Source organism: Sesamum indicum, linkage group LG10 (assembly GCF_026168435.1).
Source record: "Sesamum indicum cultivar Baizhima isolate 11 linkage group LG10, ASM2616843v1, whole genome shotgun sequence".
In the NCBI taxonomy this organism is placed as follows: Eukaryota; Viridiplantae; Streptophyta; class Magnoliopsida; order Lamiales; family Pedaliaceae; genus Sesamum; species Sesamum indicum.
The window spans coordinates 5,696,860-5,720,269 of NC_142666.1; the positions used below are offsets into that span (position 1 = coordinate 5,696,860).

Consider the following 23,410-nt stretch of genomic DNA (forward strand, 5'->3'; position numbering starts at 1 on the left):
GTTAATTCGAGGTCTCATGCCTGTAATCTCGAATTAAACAATATAGTCTTGACTTGAGATTTGATTATTTGAAAGTGAATTTGCCACTTGGATCTTCTTGAGAGGATATTTGAATATTTATAACATTAATTCTAGGACTTAGCGTCTGTAATCTCGAATTAAAAGCTATAATTTGCGGCGCACCTTCAATGCAAGAGTCGATTTCTACCTTGAACGCCTTTAAATATTCTTGAACCCGAAAAACTGCGTAGAAAGAATTATTTGCCTTCTTTTCTTGTTTTGCTTTTAGTTCTCTATTTCTGTGTATGTTTTGAATGATGTTCAACGACCCGTTTATATAGGTATCAAAGAGATAGAGTTGTGATACACTTGAACACCTTTTGTATCATCTCTTTATATTTTAATTTAAAGAGATAAATACATCATATATTTGGAATGATATGATGGGTTAGCTTGACATTATCTCTTTAATATGTGCATTTTTTAAAAATATTATTAAAGAGATAAATATCACAAATATTCGTCTTAATTTGATTGGAGTGTATGTGCAGTTGCTCCATAAGGCGCAGTTTGATTGACTGAAATCTTTGACTGCGAAGCATCATTTGATTAGCCGAAATACTTCATTTTGACACTTGTCGGCCATTGATTTGATGACAAAATAGATATTAAAATATCAATCAAAATTGACTATTTATATTTAGAATTAATTTAGTAAATTCCAAGGTATAAATAAAAAAATAAAAAATAATTGACAATTAATATATTATTTGACACTTGTCATTATTTAATTAGGCGCAAACTTAATTAGTCTACAGGCGTCACTGGTTACACCCGACCTTCGACTCCACAATAGCACGCTAATCTTATCAATTTGCCAATCTGTTGAATCTTTTACTCCATTTAATATATATTCATCACCTATATAAAGTATTTACATAAATAAAATACATAATATCATTATATACATGATATGTACATATTAAATAGAGTAAAAGATACGCCATGGAATAGAAAACTAATCCATATTTCTAGAGCCGACGGACAGGTCCAGCACTGGATGAAATTTCATTAGAGAAATGGTACCAAAACTACCATAATGATGAGTAAATCCTTATGGAGAACTCAACAAACTCATCTGTCATCAAATCTTAGCATGATCACAACTTCCACCTGTTAATAAGAATATAACCCTAAACAAAAAGCGCCTTGAGAAAAAAAGACACAGCTGCACTTCAAATATTTCTCTCTCTAGAAACCCCTCTCTGAAGTGCCCAGATTTTTGAATGGAGAAGAAGGTGCTATCGGCGATTACGCTCCGCTTGTTCGCAAGAGGATAAAGAAATTCCACCGCGCTTCAACCCATCAACATTCGCAGGAAGCTATAGAGATAGAAAACAACATAACATCACCTCACCAACCCCCACGCGACTCTCACCTACCCCCACGCGCACAGCTACAGAACAAAACAAGTATGTCTTCCTCTTCTCTGCAAACTCTGGCCGGCGACTTGGGTGACGGGGAGGGAGGTACGGCCGACGCTGGGACAGTCGTGGAGGGTGGTGGTCGACGGCAAGGTGACGTAGGCAGCGAGATTCCAGCTGAAAAATAGATTTTGCACAAAGAAGATGAAGGCTCGGTCTTTGAAACGACAGGGACTGCCACTGGTGTTTTGCCAACTGATGCGCGACTGAGCTTCATGGAGGCTAGAGACATTGATTCCAAGGTGAACTTCAACTTTGAGGAGTTCTTTCGACTTGCTAACAGAGTGGTGGATGGAGACAAGGACTCCATGGATGCACTGAACAACCTAAAAACCCGGTGGGAGTCCAAGTTCGGGAGTGGTGAACTAGAGCGGCAACAGGCGACGCCGATGATTCGTAAGGCATGGCGCTGCTTACTAACAGCGACTACTGAACTTCTGGCCGGAAAATGTACTGAGGAGGGGTCATCGGCGGCGAGGGAAGGAACTGTGTAGAATTTTTCTGCTGCTGCGTCTTTCTCGTCTGAAAATTTGAAGAGTCCGGCAAAAGTTGATCCGACAATAACTGAAATTGCACAGACAGCTTCTTTAAACGCTACGGTGAGCTCTATTTTGGGAAAAATGTTGATCGAAAACTCTTGCGAGGAAGGTACCCAATTCCCACACCGGACTTTTCGTGGGCAATATCCCGTTGCATGCATGTCCTGATGATACCATGCTTGATGATAAAATCGCACATGCATTTAATAATTCATCGCGAAAAACTTTGTCGTATGTGGCTCCTACTATTCAAAATGGCGAGGTGATTGTACGTCCTACAACAGAAACTATCAGGGATGGGTCTAGAAGATGGAGGACGACGGCGGTTGGATATTTTCTTGGAAAAAAACCATATTTCCACCACCTAAAAGAGTATGTCTCATCAATATGGCCGACACTACGAGAGGTTACTTCCACGGCTAACAGATTCTTCTTCTTCCAATTTAAAACAGTTAATGATATGGAGGAAGTTATTGAGGGAGGTCCATGGCTTTTTCAGGGTCAACCTATAGTTTTACAGAAATGGGAGCCAGGGATGGCAATGAGAAAATTGAAGCACACCTAAGTACCCGTATGGATTAAGCTACGCCACCTTCCTGTGGAATGATGGACAACGGAAGGACTAAGTACAGTGGCAAGCGGAGTCGGAAAACCCTTGTACCCAGACGCCATCACGAGGGCATGCACGAGGCTGGACTTCGCTCGTGTATGCGTCATACTTGACATCAATTCAAAATTACCGAAGCATATTATTATTCTGACCCCAAATGACGATGGAGGAGAATCACCATGCAAAGTGGATGTTGAATACGAATAGGTACCCTCGAAGTGCACAGGGTGTATGAGCTTGGGACATTCTACAAAGATGAGGGTGCTTGGCAATGGCCTCCTTTCACTGATTCTGAATGCCTAGAGATCTTACACACACTACCCCACATCCATGGAGGCCAGGATCGTATAGTCTGGCGATTTTAGAGCGGGAAACCTACGACACAGGCCCTTATTCGATTATTTGATCCACCAGGGCCGAAAGTAGGATGGGCTTCACTACTTTCGGGCTCATGTAAGATCCCACGTCACACGTTTATCTTATGGATGGCAATTTTGGGCAAACTGCCAACGACGGATAAAACATAGCTTTCTCACCTCGACGATTGTGTTTTGTGTGATGTGGGTGCGACGGAGACCCATAGTCACATTTTCTTTCAATGCTGTTTTAGCAGACGATGTCTTTCTGAGATTCGCACATTGGTGCGTTTTTCATGGCCCAACAGAGATTGAACGACTGATATCGAATGGGCATCACAAAAATGGAGGGGAAAACACATTGTTAACCTCGCCTACCGAGCTTTACTAGCATCATGTGTTTATCACATCTGGAGAGCAAGGAACTTGAGGAGATTTGAGCATGAAGAGGACTCCCGCCACGGTTGCCTTCTTGATTGTGGAAGATGTCAGACAGCGCATCCTTAGTATTAATCTAGCCACGTCTGTTAGTACATGTGCCTTATTTAGATTATGGCGTATCCCTTGGCCTGTTGAGGTAGAAACCAATTGAAGAACTTTGTTGTACTATTATGTGTTTTTTTTTTTTATTAATGAAAATTACGTTTACCCAAAGAAAAAAAAGAATATAACCCTATTACACATCCACTAGGTGGAGAAGGGTCTGGGGTCAACCTAACAAACTCATAGGTGAAAGGCTGATTCAGTACTTTGATCCATTTATGAATCAATTTATTGTCAAGAGAAAGAAAACATATAGTTATTCCCTCATCAACATAAACTTCGTCTCACGCTTAACGCAGGATACAGGATTTCTGATTTATCGCATTTAGAATCACATGTAACATGACCTTTTCATAATATACTAGTAAACAAAAAATCCACCTGGTAGAAAACAAAAAAAAATGGCAATGCAACTCTATAACTTTTGAGGAAGGGCAATGATGTCTCTTGGTGCTGTAGGCAGCAAGCTTCCTCTTTAAAAGTTTAGGGCCACTTTTTTGTAGTTCACGAGGGTTTTGCGTCTATCACTCCCAGGGAGACAAAATGCAATTAACTCCAACACTTTGTGTAACTAGAATTCAAATCAATGAACTAAGATCAAATTAGCAGGCATCAAAATGCTTTTTTGTATTATTTTTCCAGAAGGTCCAGGGACAGGCTATGGACAATTAACATTAAGAAGACACAGAAAAGACAACATTTTACTTGTAACAACTGAGATTTATTTGCCTCAAAACGAAAACCATTTCCTTATGTGAGACAAAAAAAGAAATTATTAAGGCGAAAATGCTCAATTTCCATCAGAATCTTCATCAAGGATGTACAAGCACGGAAGTACAGATGTATGCTCAAGTGGTTCTCCATCGTCATTTTCATTTATTTCAGGAATTCTCCAACCTAAATGCTTGATATAGGCTTTATCAAAGGCATCAATATTCAGACCTGAGGCCAGAAACAGCTCTAACTCATTGACAAATTTTTCGGTTCTACCTGTTAGAAAAGGTCTAACTGCTTTTGATAGCACCATTCTGAACTCTTCTTGCACCATTTCAGTTGAAGGTCTTGACGTTTTTAACCAATCACTGCACCATTGAAGGGGTGGTTTTGAACAAAAAACTCCAGAAACTATGGTAATTATCAATTTTGTTACTTAGCATAAAAGAAAATCTTTTCGCATTAATGTTCCATATAGGGAAATAACTGACTTTGCTTCAACGGTTGTGCAACTCGTATTCGACCAAACTTGTAAACTACACATGCGTTGGAGGTGGAGTATAATTATTTTAGACATGATAATTATATATAATATGCCATATAATAAAAACGATAAGTTAATGAACATTTTAGTCTTCATAACAAAATATTATAAAAGAACAACAAAAGATATATACATTCATTAGAATTATATTAGATACTTCTAGTTATCTGATTCATATTCTTTTATAGTATTCACTAGGAGTAGTTTAATTCTTCTAAAGTTTTGAGCAAATTAAAATTTTTTATAGATCTAATTAAAAAGAATTATGTGCACTGTAGACCCATTTTTCACATTCTAGTCTCTCAAATAGTGTATTTTAACTTCGTATTAGTACCTGCATTGTTATAGAGAAAAAAAATTTATTTTGAACAATACAAAATTAGTGCTTCATTTTTCTTTATTTCTTTTCATTATATTTTAGTTTCAAATAAAGCCTAAAAGACTGAGGTGATCTCGAAGAGATACATGACAATAGCATCATTCTTCTTATTTTTTATATCTTTTTTGACTGAAAATTTTATTGATTAATTGAAATAAAATTGATAATGGTGATGTATCAAAACACAAATGCTATGCTTTTTTCTATTGAAGACAACAAAAGAGGTCCACATCAAGTTAATCTTTGACTTTAAAATTTTATCATGACAAATTATATATAGTACATTGATTAGACTATGCACACAAATTCTTCAAAAAAATATTTACTTATTATTTATTAGTTCAATTTAATCATACATAATTCATTGCATTAAATAACCACTTGTTGAGGATTTTCCTAGACTATGTTTATAGTGAATTTTAATAGCATTTACTTTTTCTTTTCTAATATCATTCATCTTTTTCCCAGTTCATTGTGTTTGTTTAACTAATAAGTTAAAAAATGTCTGGGTTTTTTATAATGTTTCAAAATTTTATTTAAAGAGTATTATAAATGCTGATTAGGAGAAATTGTATGGTGTAGTTTTTGTTAATTTCTCCATGTTTTGATAGATATGATGTTTGCTTTCTGTAATATTTGTGGTATTGTAAGTGTTTTCACAAAGAAAGAAGAGTTTTGCAAGAAAAAAGCTTAAGTGATATAAAGGAAAGAATTCAGTGGACTACATTCAAATTAACCCATGCCCACGGGTCATCAGCGGTTGGCTTAGCAAAAGCGCATCTAGATTTACCCGTACCCACTGGTTATCAAAAATCTAGTAGCCAGAAGCATAATAAGTCTAACCTGTGACCACAGGTTATCACATATGCAGTGGAGCCAAAATTGAGGATTCAACGTATTTGCAGCTCTTAAATTTATGTAGGGCCACACTATTTTCTTTGTAATTATTCTTAAAATTTTGATTGGAAAAAGATTAGGAAGTAAAGAATAAAAGTTTGATTGTATGAGGATTCTTACCTTTCCTACCATCATTAGAAACTAGTATAAATGGAAAAGTCAAAAGGCAGCAAAAGTTGGCTAATTTTCTAGAGAAACACACTGAACACACGTTTGAGAAGAGACGAGGAGAACAAGAAGACAAGTGGAGAAGACGACCCGGCACTGGAATGACAGCCGTTCAAGCCCAATTATCTATTCCATTAGTTTTCAGAACTTTCCCTCATTGTGTTAGATTTAATATGAATTAATTTACTTTTTGTTAAAGCTTTGAGAAGCCTAATTGAGATAATGTTTTGAATAGTTTTTAGGACTAATATGCAACGTTGTTTTGAATTGTCCATGAATAATTTGAAAGTTTGATCACCTCTTAGATTAAATTACTGGAAGGGGATTCTGCATAGTGGACAAGGTAATTTGTGGTGTGAAATAAATACTGTGTAGGCATACATATGCATGATTCTACCTGATCTCAATGCATTATCATCACAAGATTTATAAAAGAAGAATCCACTGATTCATTGATAATAATAGATTTGATATAACTTGAAAGAGTATTTTAGATCAACTCAAAACGAACATCAGCTCATGAAAATATTTGTTTGTTAGATTAATTCGTCACTGTTACAACTCATTAGGGTCAATTAAATGGACCTATAGCCTTAGCATTTCATCCATTCTTGAATTTTCTCCGACTCGTGTATTTACTATACTCGTTTTAGTAATTTCTCTCAGTAGTAGCAGTTTATCATTCGATTTTCGATTGTCCATAGATAATTAGAGATGAGTTATAGTTTTGTTAATTATTTCGTTAAATCCTCGTGGGGTTGATACTAATTATTTTGTTTGATAGCTAGTGTACTTGCTAGTAGCCTATACACATTTCGGCAATCAAATGCATTATAATATATAAACACACTCTATACATGAGTAAGAAATATATGGAAACTATCCAAAACTCTGAATTCACAAAACTGATATTCTTTATTATATAATTTATAATCGGATTAGCATCTAATTATAATTTAGTAATTTAGTGAAATTATTTGGAATTATAATTATCTTTTTTAGTGTCTTTTAGTTAATTTGGTGTAAAATTATTAAATTACATTTTTAAATTAACAACTTATTTATTTATTAACAAAAAGAGCAAAGAGGGAGAGAGAATAGTTATTAGTCCCACCTGAATAAATTTACATACTTTTAGTTTTTGTACTGTTTTACGGGGTCTTTCCTATTGCATGTAAAATAGAATTTGTATATAACAAGATCTATCTAAGTATTTTATTCCTCTTAAAAACCTAAATTTACAGATTTTAAAATACACTCTACAAGAACTAAATATTTAATAAATTCATTAATGAAGTACCCATTTAATATTTTAATGGCCTTTTTCATTTTGGAGATATTTTTGAACAGAAAAAATCTAAAATAAAATAAATATTATATGGGGATCATACTCTAATAGTGTATACAAATATGTACATACAATATATATTTAAATTTAGCTTAAATATAACCAAGGTTGTACTTGAAAAATTAATTTGAATTTTCTGGAAATGAATTTAAACAAGGGATAATTACATTCATACCCCTGATTTAGGATCTATTTACACAAACCACCCTTGTCTTTTGCATTAATTACAGAAACTATCACTGATAGTCAAAAAAATAGAGGTAGCTTGTGTAATAATATTAACATTTTTAGGGTATGTGATAATTTTTCAAAAAAGTAAAGGATTGTCTGTGTAAGTGATAATGAAATTTTGGTAGGTGTATGTGTAATTATCTAAAATATAGAGGTGATTTGTATAAACAGATGATAAATCAAAATGTGTAAATGTAATTATCCTTTAAATAATTCAATTAACTGTCAAATATTTTATCACAAGATTGTCTAAGTTCAAAAGTTTCATTTAATATATTTATTAATTCAAGAAGTTATCAAGACTAGGTTTTTTACTAATAGAAATTTACATAAATACAACTAAAACTAACATAACTACAAGGAAGTTTTTCGAATTGGAAAAAGAACAAAACATTTTAGCCCATTGATATAATGCACGTGTACAAATATATATTTACAAATAAATATATTATTATAATTAGTCATAAAAATATTAAGTATATTATTTATATTTATGTCATTGAAACATTAGTATTATACGATTATATTTTCAAAATAAATTGATAATAATTACTTTAATTTCTAAGAAACTATTTACTTCTTGTAATTCACTTTTCAAATTTAATTGATACTACTAAATAAAAAAATATTCTCCAAAATTAAAATCTTGTATTTTGTACTTACTAATGATCATATTTCATTATCTTATACCAAATCAATTAATATGAAAATAAAAATAATAATATTAAAAAAATCAACATAAAAAAAAATAATTAGTCAAAACTCCTTATTTTTAGATTGTTTTTATAAAAGGTTCCATTTAATAAAAGATTAACAATATAACCCATTAAGGCTACAAATAAGGGTACGGATATTTTTTCACAATATGAATAAACAGTCAAGAGATTCTCACTATTTTATATTTAATATAAGTTACACTTGTTAGTATACTTAAAATGATATGTCCATTATATCATTGAAGAATTTACAATCTAAAAATGATTATCCAATATAAATATTAAAATAAAATTAATTAGTTGGAAGCCACTTGATTTCAATTTTTTTCAACAATACTTTTAATTTAATAAAATTGCAGATATTTAATCTATATTATATTTTATGTTTTGAACTTTGGGTTAATATTTACATGTTACTATATGCTATTCATTTTAAATTTTACTACCCTAGTAATTTTTTTCTTTTTTTTTTTTTTGTAAGTACTTAAGATTTACCGAGCAAATTAAGCGTGTTAAAACATTATTTGTCTATTTATCTTTTAGTTAGATATATCATTCATCTTCTAAGTAGTTTAGATGAATTAGAAGTACCATATCTTTTCCTTGCTTCTTAGAATTAAATATTATAGTTGATTTCTTAAATTTTCATTTAAAATCACTTTAGTTTCTCAATTTCGTTTCTTGACATTAACATCCCTAAACTTAAGCTTTGCCTCAAAATGATACCTCTGACCATATTATAATTGAGGATAAAATAATCAGTTTAGATTTTTTTTTCCTCACTTTGGTCTCTAAATTTGTAAGTTGTCAGCTTGGGCTACTACAAGATGGAAATTAGATTTATAGAATGATGATTGTTCACATTTAACATCCCAAATTTGTATTATGTACAATAAAAAAGTTATTTAAATCAAGTCTAGTCAGAATATAACAGATCATACAAAAAATATGATATATTTGACATGTAATAGTTCACTTTTCTTAAATTATACACCAATTACATAATAACTTTATTATATTTGTTGTATAATTGGTTCATATTTGACCAAACTCAATTTAAATTATAATTCTCCTATGCAATCTCCCAATGGCAAAATAGTTACTTCATATTATTCTTCTTTTTATTGACTGATCATGTTATATTTTATTTTTAGGTTATTTGTTTCCTTAATGAGAAGTTGAAAACTAATATATATTAATAAGGAGTAAAATTTTGTAACAATTGTAAATATATATTATGTTAAAAGTTAGTATGATATAACATTGATGCAGTTATATGGTCAATCACATATATATATATATATAATGGAAGTATCAAAATCCAAAGAAATACTCCATTAAGGGTACGAATGTTTTTTTACAATAAGAATAAACGCTCAAGACATTCTCACTATTATATATTTATTAATAAATTGTATTTAATAGTATTATTTTACCTCTGGTATATTATGATAAAATCAAAAGCACGTGTTAAGTACAACCTCAAAATAAATTTCTACAATTCATACTAAAATAAAATCAAGGGAAATCGTATTCTTAGTCGCATATGCTAAAGCCTTTTTCAATTTAGTCACAATGGTTACTATTTTATGTGAAAATTACATGTCATAAGTTGAAAATTTCCTCAGTGTTAGTTATTACGTGTATTTTTCATTCAATAATTAACGAAAAATGTATAGAAAATGTATGAAAAATGCTCAGATAATATTGAGAAAGTTTTCAATTTATAGTATGCAATGTGAGAAAATTGCAACAAATGAGACTAAATTGAAACATGTACAGAAAATGCTAATGACTATTTTAATAATTGGCTGAAAAATGCACGTGAGGACTACAATTGATAAGCTTTCAACTTAATGGATGCAATATGAGAAAATCGTAACAAATAGGACTAAAAAGGCCCTAACATATGGGACCAAAAATATAATATTTTTTTAGAATTAATGAATTAGACGTCACCCATTTTAAACTTTTCAAAAGCATTTCTAATTTAATAGGATTGATAATTTTTATTTAAAATGTCATGATATTTATCATTTCCTATATATATATATTTAATTTTTTAAGTTTATATTAATATTTTAGATATTATTCAAGTGCTATTCATTTAAATTTTACTCTGCCTAAATTAATATTTTTAATATTTAAAAATAACTTCTAAAAATTAATCATGTGGAAATAGTATTTGCCTATGTATTTATTTTCAATTGAATATATTTATCATTAATGTTCAAGTAGTTTAGAGGAATTATGACTCTTAAATAGTGTTCTTTAATAGAATTTTATCTTTCTACAACTAATTTTGGTTTATTATTTAGAAGATTATTCTAATAAGGATGTAAATGTTTTTTCACAATGAGCACAAACACATGAGAGATTCATACTTTTATATATAGTATATCTATATATATAGATAGAGACAACATTATACCTTCTCAATGACTCAATCACACCAAGTATGTGATGCATGATAATGTCTACATCCTCCTCCTGCAGAAGAAGTGAACAATTTGGTAAGCTATAATATTCAGGGGAGTAAAACAACATATACTGACAAAACATTGAACTACAGCAACTAGAAATGGCTCAATATTTTGGGTAGTACAAGGACGCATACCGGCACAACTTTGAACAGCTGCAATTAGAAATGGCTAAATTGCAAAACAGACACTTTCCTTATTTCAATCGTGATTACCACACACGATAATTGCCAAATTATTGTAAATCCATGTTTTGTTTCTGATGTATCATCAAGTCAAGCTATTTACACCTACTTCAGTTCATGGGATAAAGTGAAAAAGAAGGCAATTTCCCAGAATGGGATTCTATTAAGCTAAAGGAGTACTGATTCTCATTTTTCACTTTAAAGCAAATGTTAGAAAAACAGACTCAATTTGTCAAAACATCAAAAACCAAACTCCACCCTTCCTACTATCAAGGACAACCACATCCTATATCTAATTGCCAATTGTCACTCGTATGACACCATGCTACCATGTCCACTTTCTTAATAACAAAACAACCATCCATTAATTCATTAATCTGGAAAACCCAACATTTCAAATACGTAAGCAACCCAATCAATTTTCACTTGCACAATGAAGGGAAATAACATTAAGCGAGATAGGTGGATTAAATCCAACCAAAAGGCAATAAAAGAAGATATAAGGTATCATATATGTGACATCTATGTTTACCTACATCAACTCTGCTGTGACAATGAATCAAAGGTTTATAACTAAATATGCTGCAATAGAACAGAGAAGATGCAAAATGAGAGACAAGATGTCTGTTGTGGACAGCAGTAACTAGTAACTGTAGGGGTTTCAACTAATGGAGTCGAGTCAAAACACATAACTATCAAGCTTGTTTGGTTTTCTATCAAGTTCACTAATTGTGTCAGAGCTTATATTCATTGTCAATTGAGTCAAACTTGAAAAAGCTTCTATTGACTAACATCTGTTGACTTTAGTAGTTTGACATTTCTTCACATATTTGATCATCTTTTTACTAGTGTAGTCAAGCTCGAATAGAGAGGTCCAAATCCTATGAAGCATATGTTTGGTTTGTATTGTTTAACAAGTCAACATCAAACTAGATTTTTACGATCATTGAATGTTGAGCATCCTGTAGCTTGGTTTGTTTTCAGACCCTATGTGAAAGATTGCAGTGGAACTGGTGGTGTCACTAGATTTGTTGATAAGCCTTTCTGTTTCTTTCCAGGTCCACCTCAAATATTCTATTTCCTGGTGTAAGCTAAAGATGGGATCTCCAGGACTTTGCCAAAATAGCCTTTTCAAGACAGGTATCCTAATTTCAATCTTGCCTTCCCAAACAAACACAAAGAAAAAAAACAGTAAGAATGGTGTTTCCTAGAATGAACATTCCAATAACCAAATGGAACCTAAGATGAATAGCTGCAAATATTTGCAACACTATTGAATGGAAAAAAGGACCTACAAGTACTAAATAAGCAAGTTAAAGAGGCAAAACAAGAAAATTAGCATTCTTGATAGATGACTAGATTTCCATACAGCTTTGCACTTGACTGTGTTGTTTCACAAAATTAGAAAGGGTTCCCATAGCACCCACTTATGTAAGAAAAGAAATTGAGCTAGGGGAGGTTGGGATTAATGTAGGTGGGGAGTTACATAATTTTGCAGTGTACTAAATAATCAAGGAAATTGCTTCAATTAACTAGATTTTCCCCATGATATAACCATTTAGTGGTTACTTATTTCGACCTTACCAGAGCTTGTCCTTGAAGAATCATTTCCAAATTTAACTCCATAAAGAAAAATAGGAAATGGTGAACTATCCTCAATTGGGTAATCACTTAATCACCAAGAGATGCATGGAAGAAATGGACAAAAATAACTACAAAACCTGCATGACAGCCTGAATTTCCCTTCTTAACCAGTCTGGCAGAAAACGGTTCTGCTGTAGATACTTGCAAAACTTCCAATAACGTGATACATGTAGCTTATCTGCTATATTACCTGTCCCCCCAACGATCACAAAAGAGGGTATCAGTATCTTAAGTCATTAATGGTAATCTTAACATACTAGTACAACAATCTCTCAAAAAACAACAAAATAAAATACCTGGTTCCGTGTAGTAGCATTTCAATCTATACCTGTGGGCTTCTGAAAAGAATTCACTGCAGAAACAAAATATATTAATAAACAACTATGTGTTGCAATTCAGGAATTTAAGAAAAAAGGTATCTTTAAGATATTATAGATATACACTCAAGCTGAAGCCGATATATTACCTATTCCCCATATCTTTACCAACATAATGCTGTTGAAAAGAAGTTCCATCATATCCATAAATAATCGAAGAGTTCTCTGTCTGATGCAAGATAAAAAGAACATTAATATGAAGGCAAACTTGAACTAAAAAGAGGAGTAGAAAGAGAATGAATTAGTCATTGATAGCAATTAACAAAGTATATATGGCTTCGTACGTTAGTTTTACGATTTTGGACAGTTACATTTTGTTTTTTTTGTTTAAGAAGTTATTGAAGAGCCTTAGGGAGTGTTTGGGATACCTTAAAAAGAGCCAACTTCTATTTTTAAAAAAGTTGTTTTGGGTGCCTTCGAGCACTACATCTGCATTTGATATTTCAAGAAAAGAACATTTTTAAAACAAAAGTTAAAGCATCTTGAGGGCTAGTTGGCGAGTTAATTAATTTTTTTATTATAAAAAAAAAAAATTATTTTATTATAATTTTATTTAAATAACTAACATAAACATGACGACTCGCGATTTGAAATCGCGACTCGTCATTAAAATAAGGCCAAAAATTGCAAAATACCAAATCCCGACTTGGTATTTTCCTTTTTCTTTTTCTTCGTTTAATTATATTTATATAGTTTAATTTATATATAATTAATTTTAACAACATACTAAAATCCAAAAATTAATAAAATTAACATTGCATTAACTTAAAAAACTACAATTAAGGGTACAAATGTAATAGTTATTTATTTTGTACAATTGTAAAAGATTACATTAAATTATACAATTACAAATATAAAAAATGTCCACCCATTCCACAATGTCGTCTGTGGCGTTGACGTCGAGGTCTTCTTATTTCCTCGCCCACATTTTCAACTGGCTCATTTTGCGCCTCATTTTCATCACCACCAAACCGACTTGATGTTGTTGCGGAACTTGACTCCACATTGTCACGATATGCACCAAATGATGGAAATGGAATTGGTGAAATATTATATCCTTGTGTCTATGGTTGATTAAAACCAAGACCAAGGTCAAGAGAATAATCTTGTGTTTGGTTTGACATATATGGAGTCGATTGAAGCCAATCACCTTGAGACGGTTGAGGCATATAATAATCTTGACGCGGTTGAGGTACGTAATAATCTTGAGGTGGATATACTGTAGAAGGACCAGCTATATCCACCCCAATATCATGACGTTCAACTGAACCAGTTGACATTCGTCTATAACTTCTTTTTTCCCTGTGGGATGTTGTGCGTGCATCATCGGATTGAGAAGCAATTTGTTGTGGCTGTTGGGTTATAGCTTCCTTGATAATATGTAACCCATGTTCAAATCTATCCACCAATTGACTATATCCTTCGATATTTGATGGTCTAGATCGACATAAAGTTTCAAGGGCATTCATCTCATTTGCTTGAAAAGTCTAGAAAAATAATGAGCCTTATGTTGTTAAAAAATATATATATAATAAAATATGTAATGTTATATAACAACGTACCACATAGGTGCTTCTCCAGGTTGTACCCGCTTTCGACACATCTATCAGTAGATGACGACACAAAATTTCTTGTTATGTTGTAGTACCACTCCCAATAACCTCGTTTTGTTTCCTTTCTATTGGAAATGAATGGCCTATGTACAACCGTGCCATATCGTCTTTGCCATCTAGTGATATATTGTATGTGTTGAAGGGACCAATCTGCGCCTGCGTGATTTTTACGGGAAATCTGATGGAGGCTTATATCACGGGTATCTGTCGATTCTGGTACATTCTGCCTCATCCCGAATTACCGAACAACCCGTTCGGGACGATGCATTTCAACTATTGCGTAGAATATCAATGGAACGGATGACTTCCACAACTGGGGGTTCAATTCATTGGCGTAAGCTATAATGACATCCGAGTCCATGTCATACGGCTGCCATATGAACTGTAATAAATACAAATATGTAAATTAATACGAATTTAATTCACGATATAAATATACGAATAATATTAAAAATAAGTTACCTAATCTAATATTTCTCGTATGACTCGGACAGTTCCCCGAACTGTAGTGGTGAAACTGTGCTGACAATTCCAAATAGCACCATATGGTGCTGCTGGGAGCCAGCGATTGTTGTCCATTTGGACTTGGCCCATAAATAGCCGTTGGGCACCAAGTCCAGGATAAAGTGGCGTAATCCGTGACCATGCCCAAATCTACACGAACAATACAAATATGTGTTATTAATTAATATTAATAGCAAAAAAAATGTGCAAGAGTTTTTAAGTCCAATTTTACCTGTAGCAATTGCAGCGCCCCACCAATTGCCGCTTTGCCTTTTGTGCTGGCATTGCATAATTCGCGATATAAAAATGCCAGCACAGCACTCCCCCAACTATAGTTCCTCGCGGTTTCTATATCTTCTAATTTTGATAGATATAGTAATGAGACATAGTTACCTGAGAAATCTGGGCACATCAATCCTCCAAATAGAAGTAATGCAACGGCACGTGCGTACTGAACGACGACAGCTTGGGGAGTATTATAAGTGATTTCGACCGCCGCCAAATGAGATGTAATTGCGGATGTCTGTAGTCTCGAGCCCTTCAACACATTTGCATCCGGGCTAAAGCCTACGTAAGTAAGTCAATATTCTTACCATTGTTGTGTTGTGCGGTCGAAATCAATTCCAGTCACCGACCACTTGTTGACTGGTCGAAATCAATTGTCATTGTTGTGTTGTAAGTCAATATATTTACATATATATCATATATATAAATATATATTATACAAATATATAATATCTAATATATAAATATTAAAATAAAAATTTTCACCCACCCCCATCCATCATTATAAATTGGACGGATGAAGGGTGGTGGAAATTCACTGTAAAATTCATAACTCTCGTGCCATCTTATTTTTCACTACATTCAACTACAGTTATTGTGATGTTATTTTCAATTTATTTTTCGTACAAATGGATAGGCGTCTGTGTATGGACCTCGTGATGGAACTGTTTTATCTCAACAAGCACAACATAGGTCCGACGATATTCCGGAAGGTGACCTAGATGCAGTACTAATTTCACGGCGTGCGGGTGGTAACTTTTGGAGTCATTTTCACCAAAATAATGTCCGAACGTGTACAAGAAATCCTACACCAAATAGGATTTTATGGAGTTTACAGGTGCGGACGCCTTCAATTAAATCAACACCTCATCACTGCATTAGTGGAGAGGTGGCGATCGGAGACGCACACTTTTCATTTTCGTGTAGGGGAAGCCACAATTACCCTACAAGATATTCAAATAATATGGGCACTCCCAATAGACGACGAGTCGGTGACTGGAATTGATTTCGACCGCACAACACAACAATGGCAAGAATATTGACTAACTTACATAGGCTTTAGCCTGGATGCAAATGTGTTGATGGGCTCGAGACTACAGACATCCGCAATTACATCTCATTTGGCGGCGGTCGATATCACTTATAATACTCCCCAAGCTGTCGTCGTTCAGTACGCACGTGCCGTTGCATTACTTCTATTTGGAGGATTGATGTGCCCAGATTTCTCAAGTAACTATGTCTCATTACTATATCTATCAAAATTAGAAGATATAGAAACCGCGAGGAACTATAGTTGGGGGAGTGCTGTGCTGGCATTTTTATATCGCGAATTATGCAATGCCAGCACAAAAGGCAAAGCGGCAATTGGTGGGGCGCTGCAATTGCTACAGGTAAAATTGACTTAAAAACTCTTGCACATTTTTTTTGCTATTAATATTAATTAATAACACATATTTGTATTGTTCGTGTAGATTTGGGCATGGTCACGGATTACGCCACTTTGTCCTGGACTTGGTGTCCAACGGCTATTTATGGGCCAAGTCCAAATGGACAACAATCGCTGGCTCCCAGCAGCACCATATGGTGCTACTTGGAATTGTCAGCACAGTTTCACCACTACAGTTCGGGGAACTGTTCGAGTCATACGAGAAATATTAGATGAGATGCAGGCGGATCAGGTAACTTATTTTTAATATTATTCGTATATTTATGCCGTGAATTAAATTCGTATTAATTTACATCTTTGTATTTATTACAGTTCATATGGCAGCCGTATGACATGGACTCGGATGTCATTATGGCTTACGCCGATGAATTGAACCCCCAATTATGGAGGTCATCCGTTCCATTGATATTCTACGCAATAGTTGAAATGCATCGTCCCGAACGGGTTGTTCGGCAATTCGGAATGAGGCAGAATGTACTAAAATCGACGGATACCCGTGATATGAGCCTCCATCAGATTTCCCGTAAAAATCACGCAGGCACAGATTGGTCCCTTCAACACATACAATATATCACTAGATGGCAAAGACGATATGACACGGTTGTACATAGGCCACTCATTTCCAATAAAAAGGAAACAAAACAAGGTTATTGGGAGTGGTACTACAACATAACAAGAAATTTCGTGTCGTCATCTACTGATAGATGTGTCGAAAGCGGGTACAACCTGGAGAAGCACATATGTTGCAAGTTGTGGTACGTTGTTATATAATATTACATATTTTATTTTATATATATTTTTTAACAACACAAGGCTCATTATTTTTCTACATTTTTCAAGCAAATGAGGTGAATACCCTTGAAACTTTATGTCGATCTAGACCACCAAATATCGAAGGATATAGTCAATTGGTGGATAGATTTGAACATGGGTTACATATTATCAAGGAAGCTATAACCCAACAGCCACAACAAATTGCTTCTCCATCCGATGATGCACGCACAACATCCCACAGGCAAAGAAGAAGTTATAGCCGAATGTCAACTGGTTCAGTTGAACGTCATGATATTGGGGTGGATATAGCTGGTCCTTCTACAGTATATCCACCTCAAGATTATTACGTACCTCAACCGTCTCAGAATTATTATATGCCTCAACCGTCTCAAGGTGATTGGTTTCAATCGACTCCATATATGTCAAACCAAACACAAGATTATTCTCTTGACCTTGGTCTTGGTTTAATCAACCATATACACAAGGATATAATATTTCACCAATTCCATTTCCATCATTTGGTGCATATCGTGACAATGTGGAGTCAAGTTCCGCAACAACATCAAGTCGGTTTGGTGGTGATGAAAATGAGGCGCAAAATGAGCCAGTTCAAAATGTGGGCGAGGAAATAAGAAGACCTAGACGTCAACGCCACAGACGACATTGTGCAACGGGTGGACATTTTTTATATTTGTAATTGTATAATTTAATGTAATTTTTTACAATTGTACAAAATAAATAACTATTACATTTGTACCCTTAATTGTAGTTTTTTAAGTTAATGCAATGTTAATTTTATTAATTTTTGGATTTTAGTATGTTGTTAAAATTAATTATATATAAATTAAATTATATATATATAATTAAACGAAGAAAAAAAAAGGAAAATACCAAGTCGGGATTTTAAATCCCGACTTGGAGTCGGGATTCTAAATCTCGACTTCAGGTATTTTGCAATTTTTGGCCTTATTTTAATGACGAGTCGCGATTTCAAATCGCGACTCGTCATGTTTATGTTAGTTATTTAAATAAAATTATAATAAAATAATTTTTTTTTTATAATAAAAAATTAATTAACTCGCTAGTTGGCTTTTCTCAACTCCATATTGGATTAACTTATCCTCATTATAATAATTTTAATCCAAACTTACACCCTTCAATTCATTTTTTAGCTCTTAACGTCTAGAGTTGATACTAGGTTTTTCAAATAATTTGAATGATTTAACACTATTGAAGTTTATAGTCACAATTTTAATATTTAAGAAGTTTTATATTTGATTTCCTAAATTATTTGATATTGTCCCTATGTATAGGAAAATATGAGCTAAGTTGTTAAGATTAATTAACAAAGACGTATCTTTTTTACAGTTATGCAAATTTATATAACACACATCGATGAACAATTATATTAGTTCCTGAGAATGTTGTGTAATTAGAAATTAAGTTTAATGATAACCTAATTCCGAATTATAGAGCTATGACACAATCAAACCCTAACGAACAAAATGTTTTCTATTACTTTTTAATATTCCAATAATATAAATGAAAAAAATATTTTCAAAAGTGAAAAATAAATATAATAAATGAAATAAATTTAATTATCTTTTCAGAAACAATTACATTCACAAATTACAAGTGCAAATGTCAAGAAAAAATAGTATCCTTTTGACATATAAAGAAAAAATGGTTTTTAATCAATTGAGCTCTTCTTAAAAGTGATTTTTTCCCGAACACTTCCAATTTAGTTTTTATATATTTCTCACTAGTTTTTACAAATACTCCGAACTTCAATTTTTACAATTTCCAAGTTTCTACACAATCAGTGGGCTCACTGAGACTCATCAAGGGGAGCCCTCAGCTTAATCCGCCAACCAGAGAACCAAAAGAATAGTAGACTCAGAATGAAGAGTTTATGAGTTTTCTCACATCATAATAAACACATGGTCTATCACATATTCATGTATCACAATTGATTTTCCATTACGATATCAAACAAATACAATTATCAATAAGCCACGAGAAACTCCTATATCAAAAAATCTTGATTTTTCCGCTCTAACCATCTTCTAAAAATAGGATAAACTAGATGCCATGATTTGGTACTCTTTCATAGTCAACCACAGACTTCTAGAGATTGAAGAGAGCCCTAGATTACTTTAAGGACTCAAGTTAGAGCTTCTTGCTCATTCTTATCCGGTGCTTTCATCCGAATGCATCATTAGGCTTGCTTTTCCTTTTGGTAAATGGGTGTTTAAAGTAGCGTACGTGTCAACATTCATCTTATATCTCTTCTCCCACCCATTTTCGGTTTCTATGTTAGAAACTAAAGAGAAGATTAGATACATTAGCAACCATGCTATTATATATTAAAAAAGTCCCATACACCTTCAGAGAGGACAATAGACATCATGACACTTTATATTAGGGCCTTTGACCCAGGACAAAAATTTAAAGATACAGAAAAGAGAAATTGGTGTGTTATGACTTGGCCACTTCACACACTTATAATCCAATTTTCGCCCAAATAATAAGTGCACTTCAAGTTCAAGGATTAAAATGGAAGGGCCAGGTTTTATGTCTGTAGGAAACATCTAACGTTATGATAATGATGGACTATTGCAAGTTAATTGTAAGAGATTATTAGCTATCAATCTTGACATCGTAACCAAATGTCAAAACTTCATATCCCTCAAGTATTTGCATTGATAGGATTATTATTTACAAATACAGATTTACGTAAAATTGAAATGAAACAAGTCCCAGGGATAAAATAATTTGTTCAAAATATCTAAGCAAATTAAAAAGACCGAGTCACTGACCAAAATAATTTCATGAAAAAACTTGCACAGTCCAGTAATATGCAAATGAATATTTTCAATCAACTTAGATTAGCATAAATTACTATGTTAAAGCCAAGAGTTGCTAACCTTGCACAATGGGCACTTCAACGATGAAGGTGCACGGGACTGCTTTCTTGCAATTGTGTTAGTCCATCTTATGATGCAATTATAGCAAAATTTATCTGCAACGTTATAGGGTAAGCATCACAAAATTTTAGACAACATAATCCATCTTGCGTTCTAGGTCAAGTATCAAATGACCATATTCATGAAGACAGCTTAAACTAAGGCCTCAAGAGCAGAACAAGTTTAGCAGAAGCTACATCAGAAATTAGAAGTTAAAATATTGGACATGAACCTCCAAATCGATATATAGAACTCGTATCATCATCATAAGATTAGAAGACCATCATTAGTAAGTTCAGGAGCATTTGCCTGGCATTTCACCCACCTTGCATCCATCAAATATTAAGGACAAAGGGGTTACCGAACAACTTAAATGTCTGGATACTATACATGTCCTTCATGCATAAAATGCCTTCACTAAGTTGATTTAAGTGGTTATAGAGATCCTAGACTACATTGATCAATTCACAAGGTTCTTGGGTGTTCGAAGGCGCTTAGGCTATAAAGCTCTTTGTGTTCCAGAACGCCCCATCCCAAGTCATTGAACAAGGAATGTCTTAACTAGATTGTTGTAAACAACTATTTTAGATTCAAAGTTACTAACTAAGACAAAAGGATTTACCACTTGAAAATAAGCTCTTTCAACCATTCATCTCTACTATTCATTTCCAACTCTTTTTCCTTCCCAAATAAATATTTTGAGTTGCCCATTGATTTTAGAAGACCTAATCACACTAGTCAAGTTATCTATAAAATGTTATGTTTTTCTTATCATTTTATTATTATTCACTTGTGTCTTCAGGTTTATTTCTATTTAAAAAATAATAAATGCTCTAGTTTCTTCTGTTATAATTCCTTGTGAAAGTACTTCCATTGACTTCCTAACTCTAACATTAAGAAAATAATTTAACAATTACTTTTCTATTATCTCACGAGCTACAAATTTTTGTTCTTCTTATTTATATTATACCTTTTACAATCCATAATTATTTAACCATTTTCTATTTCTTTAATGTGTTGGCCTATTCTTTTAACATTCTTAATAATCCTTTCAATTTTAGAATTATAATTATGATTATTTGGGCATACGGACAGCACCTGAGGCTTACAATCCACCCAAAGCCTTACACCTCTAAATCAGTGGTGAAGAGTAAGAAAAGAAAATTTGAAGGTTGCAGAAGGAAGAAAACCAAAATACTCAGCAAGTGCAAAGAAAGGGATGACTACATAAATCCAATTTCTTGTTCTGATTTTGTTATCAAGGAGTAATTTCAAGAGCATAAAGCATGTTCTTCAACGTTATTTCTTTAATGTCAAATCTAGTACTAACCTAGATAATAAGAGAATAAAAGGCTTGTTTCCAACATCAAACATTTAAACATATCAACTAATGAATTGCGTCTCAAAAGGGCGTTGCATCCATTAACCTAATTCACCATTCATTAGTTTCTATACACCCCCATCCAATTAATTCATACCATAGGTAGCAATTCGATCTGAGAGAATTCTTCCTCTCACAGTTTAGCAATACCCATCAAATACAACAAGCAGCACAATCAATTTCTTTCATTGTAATGTTGCAAATTGTAGGAAATAAAGCTTTCAACCACAACTGAAGAAATTAAACAGCAAGTTCAGCAGCAATTCACCTTTGACAAAGAAAAAGCATCTAAATTTGAAACTGAATAAGCAAAAGCTGCAAAATACACAAAATTGACCCAACACAAGAGTACAAATTAACAAGCAATAGCTGCAATACAGTCAAATTAATACGTATTCGTATGTGTGGAGAAATGGAGCCTTACGGAAACATTGGTCCAAATAAGAATCTTGAGTGACTGGTGCTAGACAAATGGGACAGGGGTTCGGATTCGCGTCGGAAGAGGAGTCCGTCAAGCTTTGAGCTTCAGCCATCCTGACGGACGGAAAGAGTGGAAAGTAGTACTTTTGCGAAGTACGGTTTCATTTTTGGGTTAATTACATTTTGGTATATGATCGTTTTATGGGACAAAATGCATAAAAACCTCTGTATTTGAAACAAATTTCAAAAAGAACCTCTTATTTTCAGAATAGGCTAAAAGCTCCCATGTGTTTTGTAAAACTTAACTCAATCGTCCTCTTTTCATTAAATCCAACTAACGGTGTTAATTTTTTATAAAATAACCATTATACCCTTACTTAATATATATTATTTCTTAGTTTAGTAACCGTTGGATATTTTTTAATCACATATTAATCGTTAGATCTAATCAATTAATCTTAACCGTTAGATTTTTAAAAAATGAAAGGTCTAGATTCAACACATTATTTAAATTATATTATATATAAATAATTTAAAATTTTAAAAATATATTATTATCCCTTTACCCCTAGCTTCCCCCCCTCCCCCCCAAAATCTCGCCGCCGACGATGAGATTTTATTAAAATCATCATATCTCTATAATTTTTTTACCAAATTGAGTAAGGTCAGTCTCGTTAGAATCGTCTTGAAGAGACGAGTCTGATGGTGATGGTTTGAGATCGAGATTCGATCGGACGGAGACGAATCAACGACAAACATGTTAGACGATCGTTGCTTGAGCCACTCTCTATGATTGACGAAAACT

The 23,410-nt window shown here is 33.2% G+C and overlaps 2 protein-coding genes and 1 long non-coding RNA gene across 5 annotated transcripts; 1 reads left to right on the plus strand and 2 right to left on the minus strand.

Moving 5' to 3' along the window:
- Nucleotides 1-3,772: 3,772 nt before the first annotated feature.
- On the minus strand, nt 3,773-22,789 carry LOC105172335 (RING/U-box superfamily protein). 3 transcript variants are annotated; one of them, XM_088885820.1, is made up of 8 exons: nt 22,610-22,789; nt 20,766-20,860; nt 13,305-13,384; nt 13,135-13,190; nt 12,916-13,028; nt 10,961-11,019; nt 4,523-4,614; nt 3,773-4,103 (listed from the first exon to the last, which is right to left on the minus strand). In XM_088885820.1, the coding sequence occupies exons 1-8, from the start codon at nt 22,716-22,718 to the stop codon at nt 4,057-4,059; spliced, it is 651 nt and encodes a 216-aa protein (XP_088741946.1). In that variant the 5' UTR covers nt 22,719-22,789; the 3' UTR covers nt 3,773-4,056. The 3 variants fall into 3 exon arrangements, with proteins under 3 accessions (XP_088741946.1, XP_088741945.1, XP_011092018.1); XM_088885819.1 differs by lacking the exon at nt 3,773-4,103 and adding an exon at nt 4,135-4,447; XM_011093716.3 differs by lacking the exon at nt 3,773-4,103 and having other exon boundaries at nt 4,135-4,614.
- Nucleotides 13,956-16,727, minus strand: LOC148785218 (uncharacterized). Its single transcript, XR_016067810.1, has 4 exons — nt 15,565-16,727; nt 15,291-15,482; nt 14,778-15,210; nt 13,956-14,702 (listed from the first exon to the last, which is right to left on the minus strand). It is a non-coding gene; the product is annotated as an uncharacterized LOC148785218 (long non-coding RNA).
- LOC148785219 (serine/threonine-protein phosphatase 7 long form homolog) lies at nt 16,739-17,864 on the plus strand (the record flags this gene model as incomplete). Its single annotated transcript, XM_088885884.1, has 3 exons — nt 16,739-17,020; nt 17,090-17,296; nt 17,356-17,864. Coding segments are annotated over 3 exons (969 nt in total), but the record flags the coding sequence as incomplete, so codon positions are not given.
- Nucleotides 22,790-23,410: the final 621 nt, after the last annotated feature.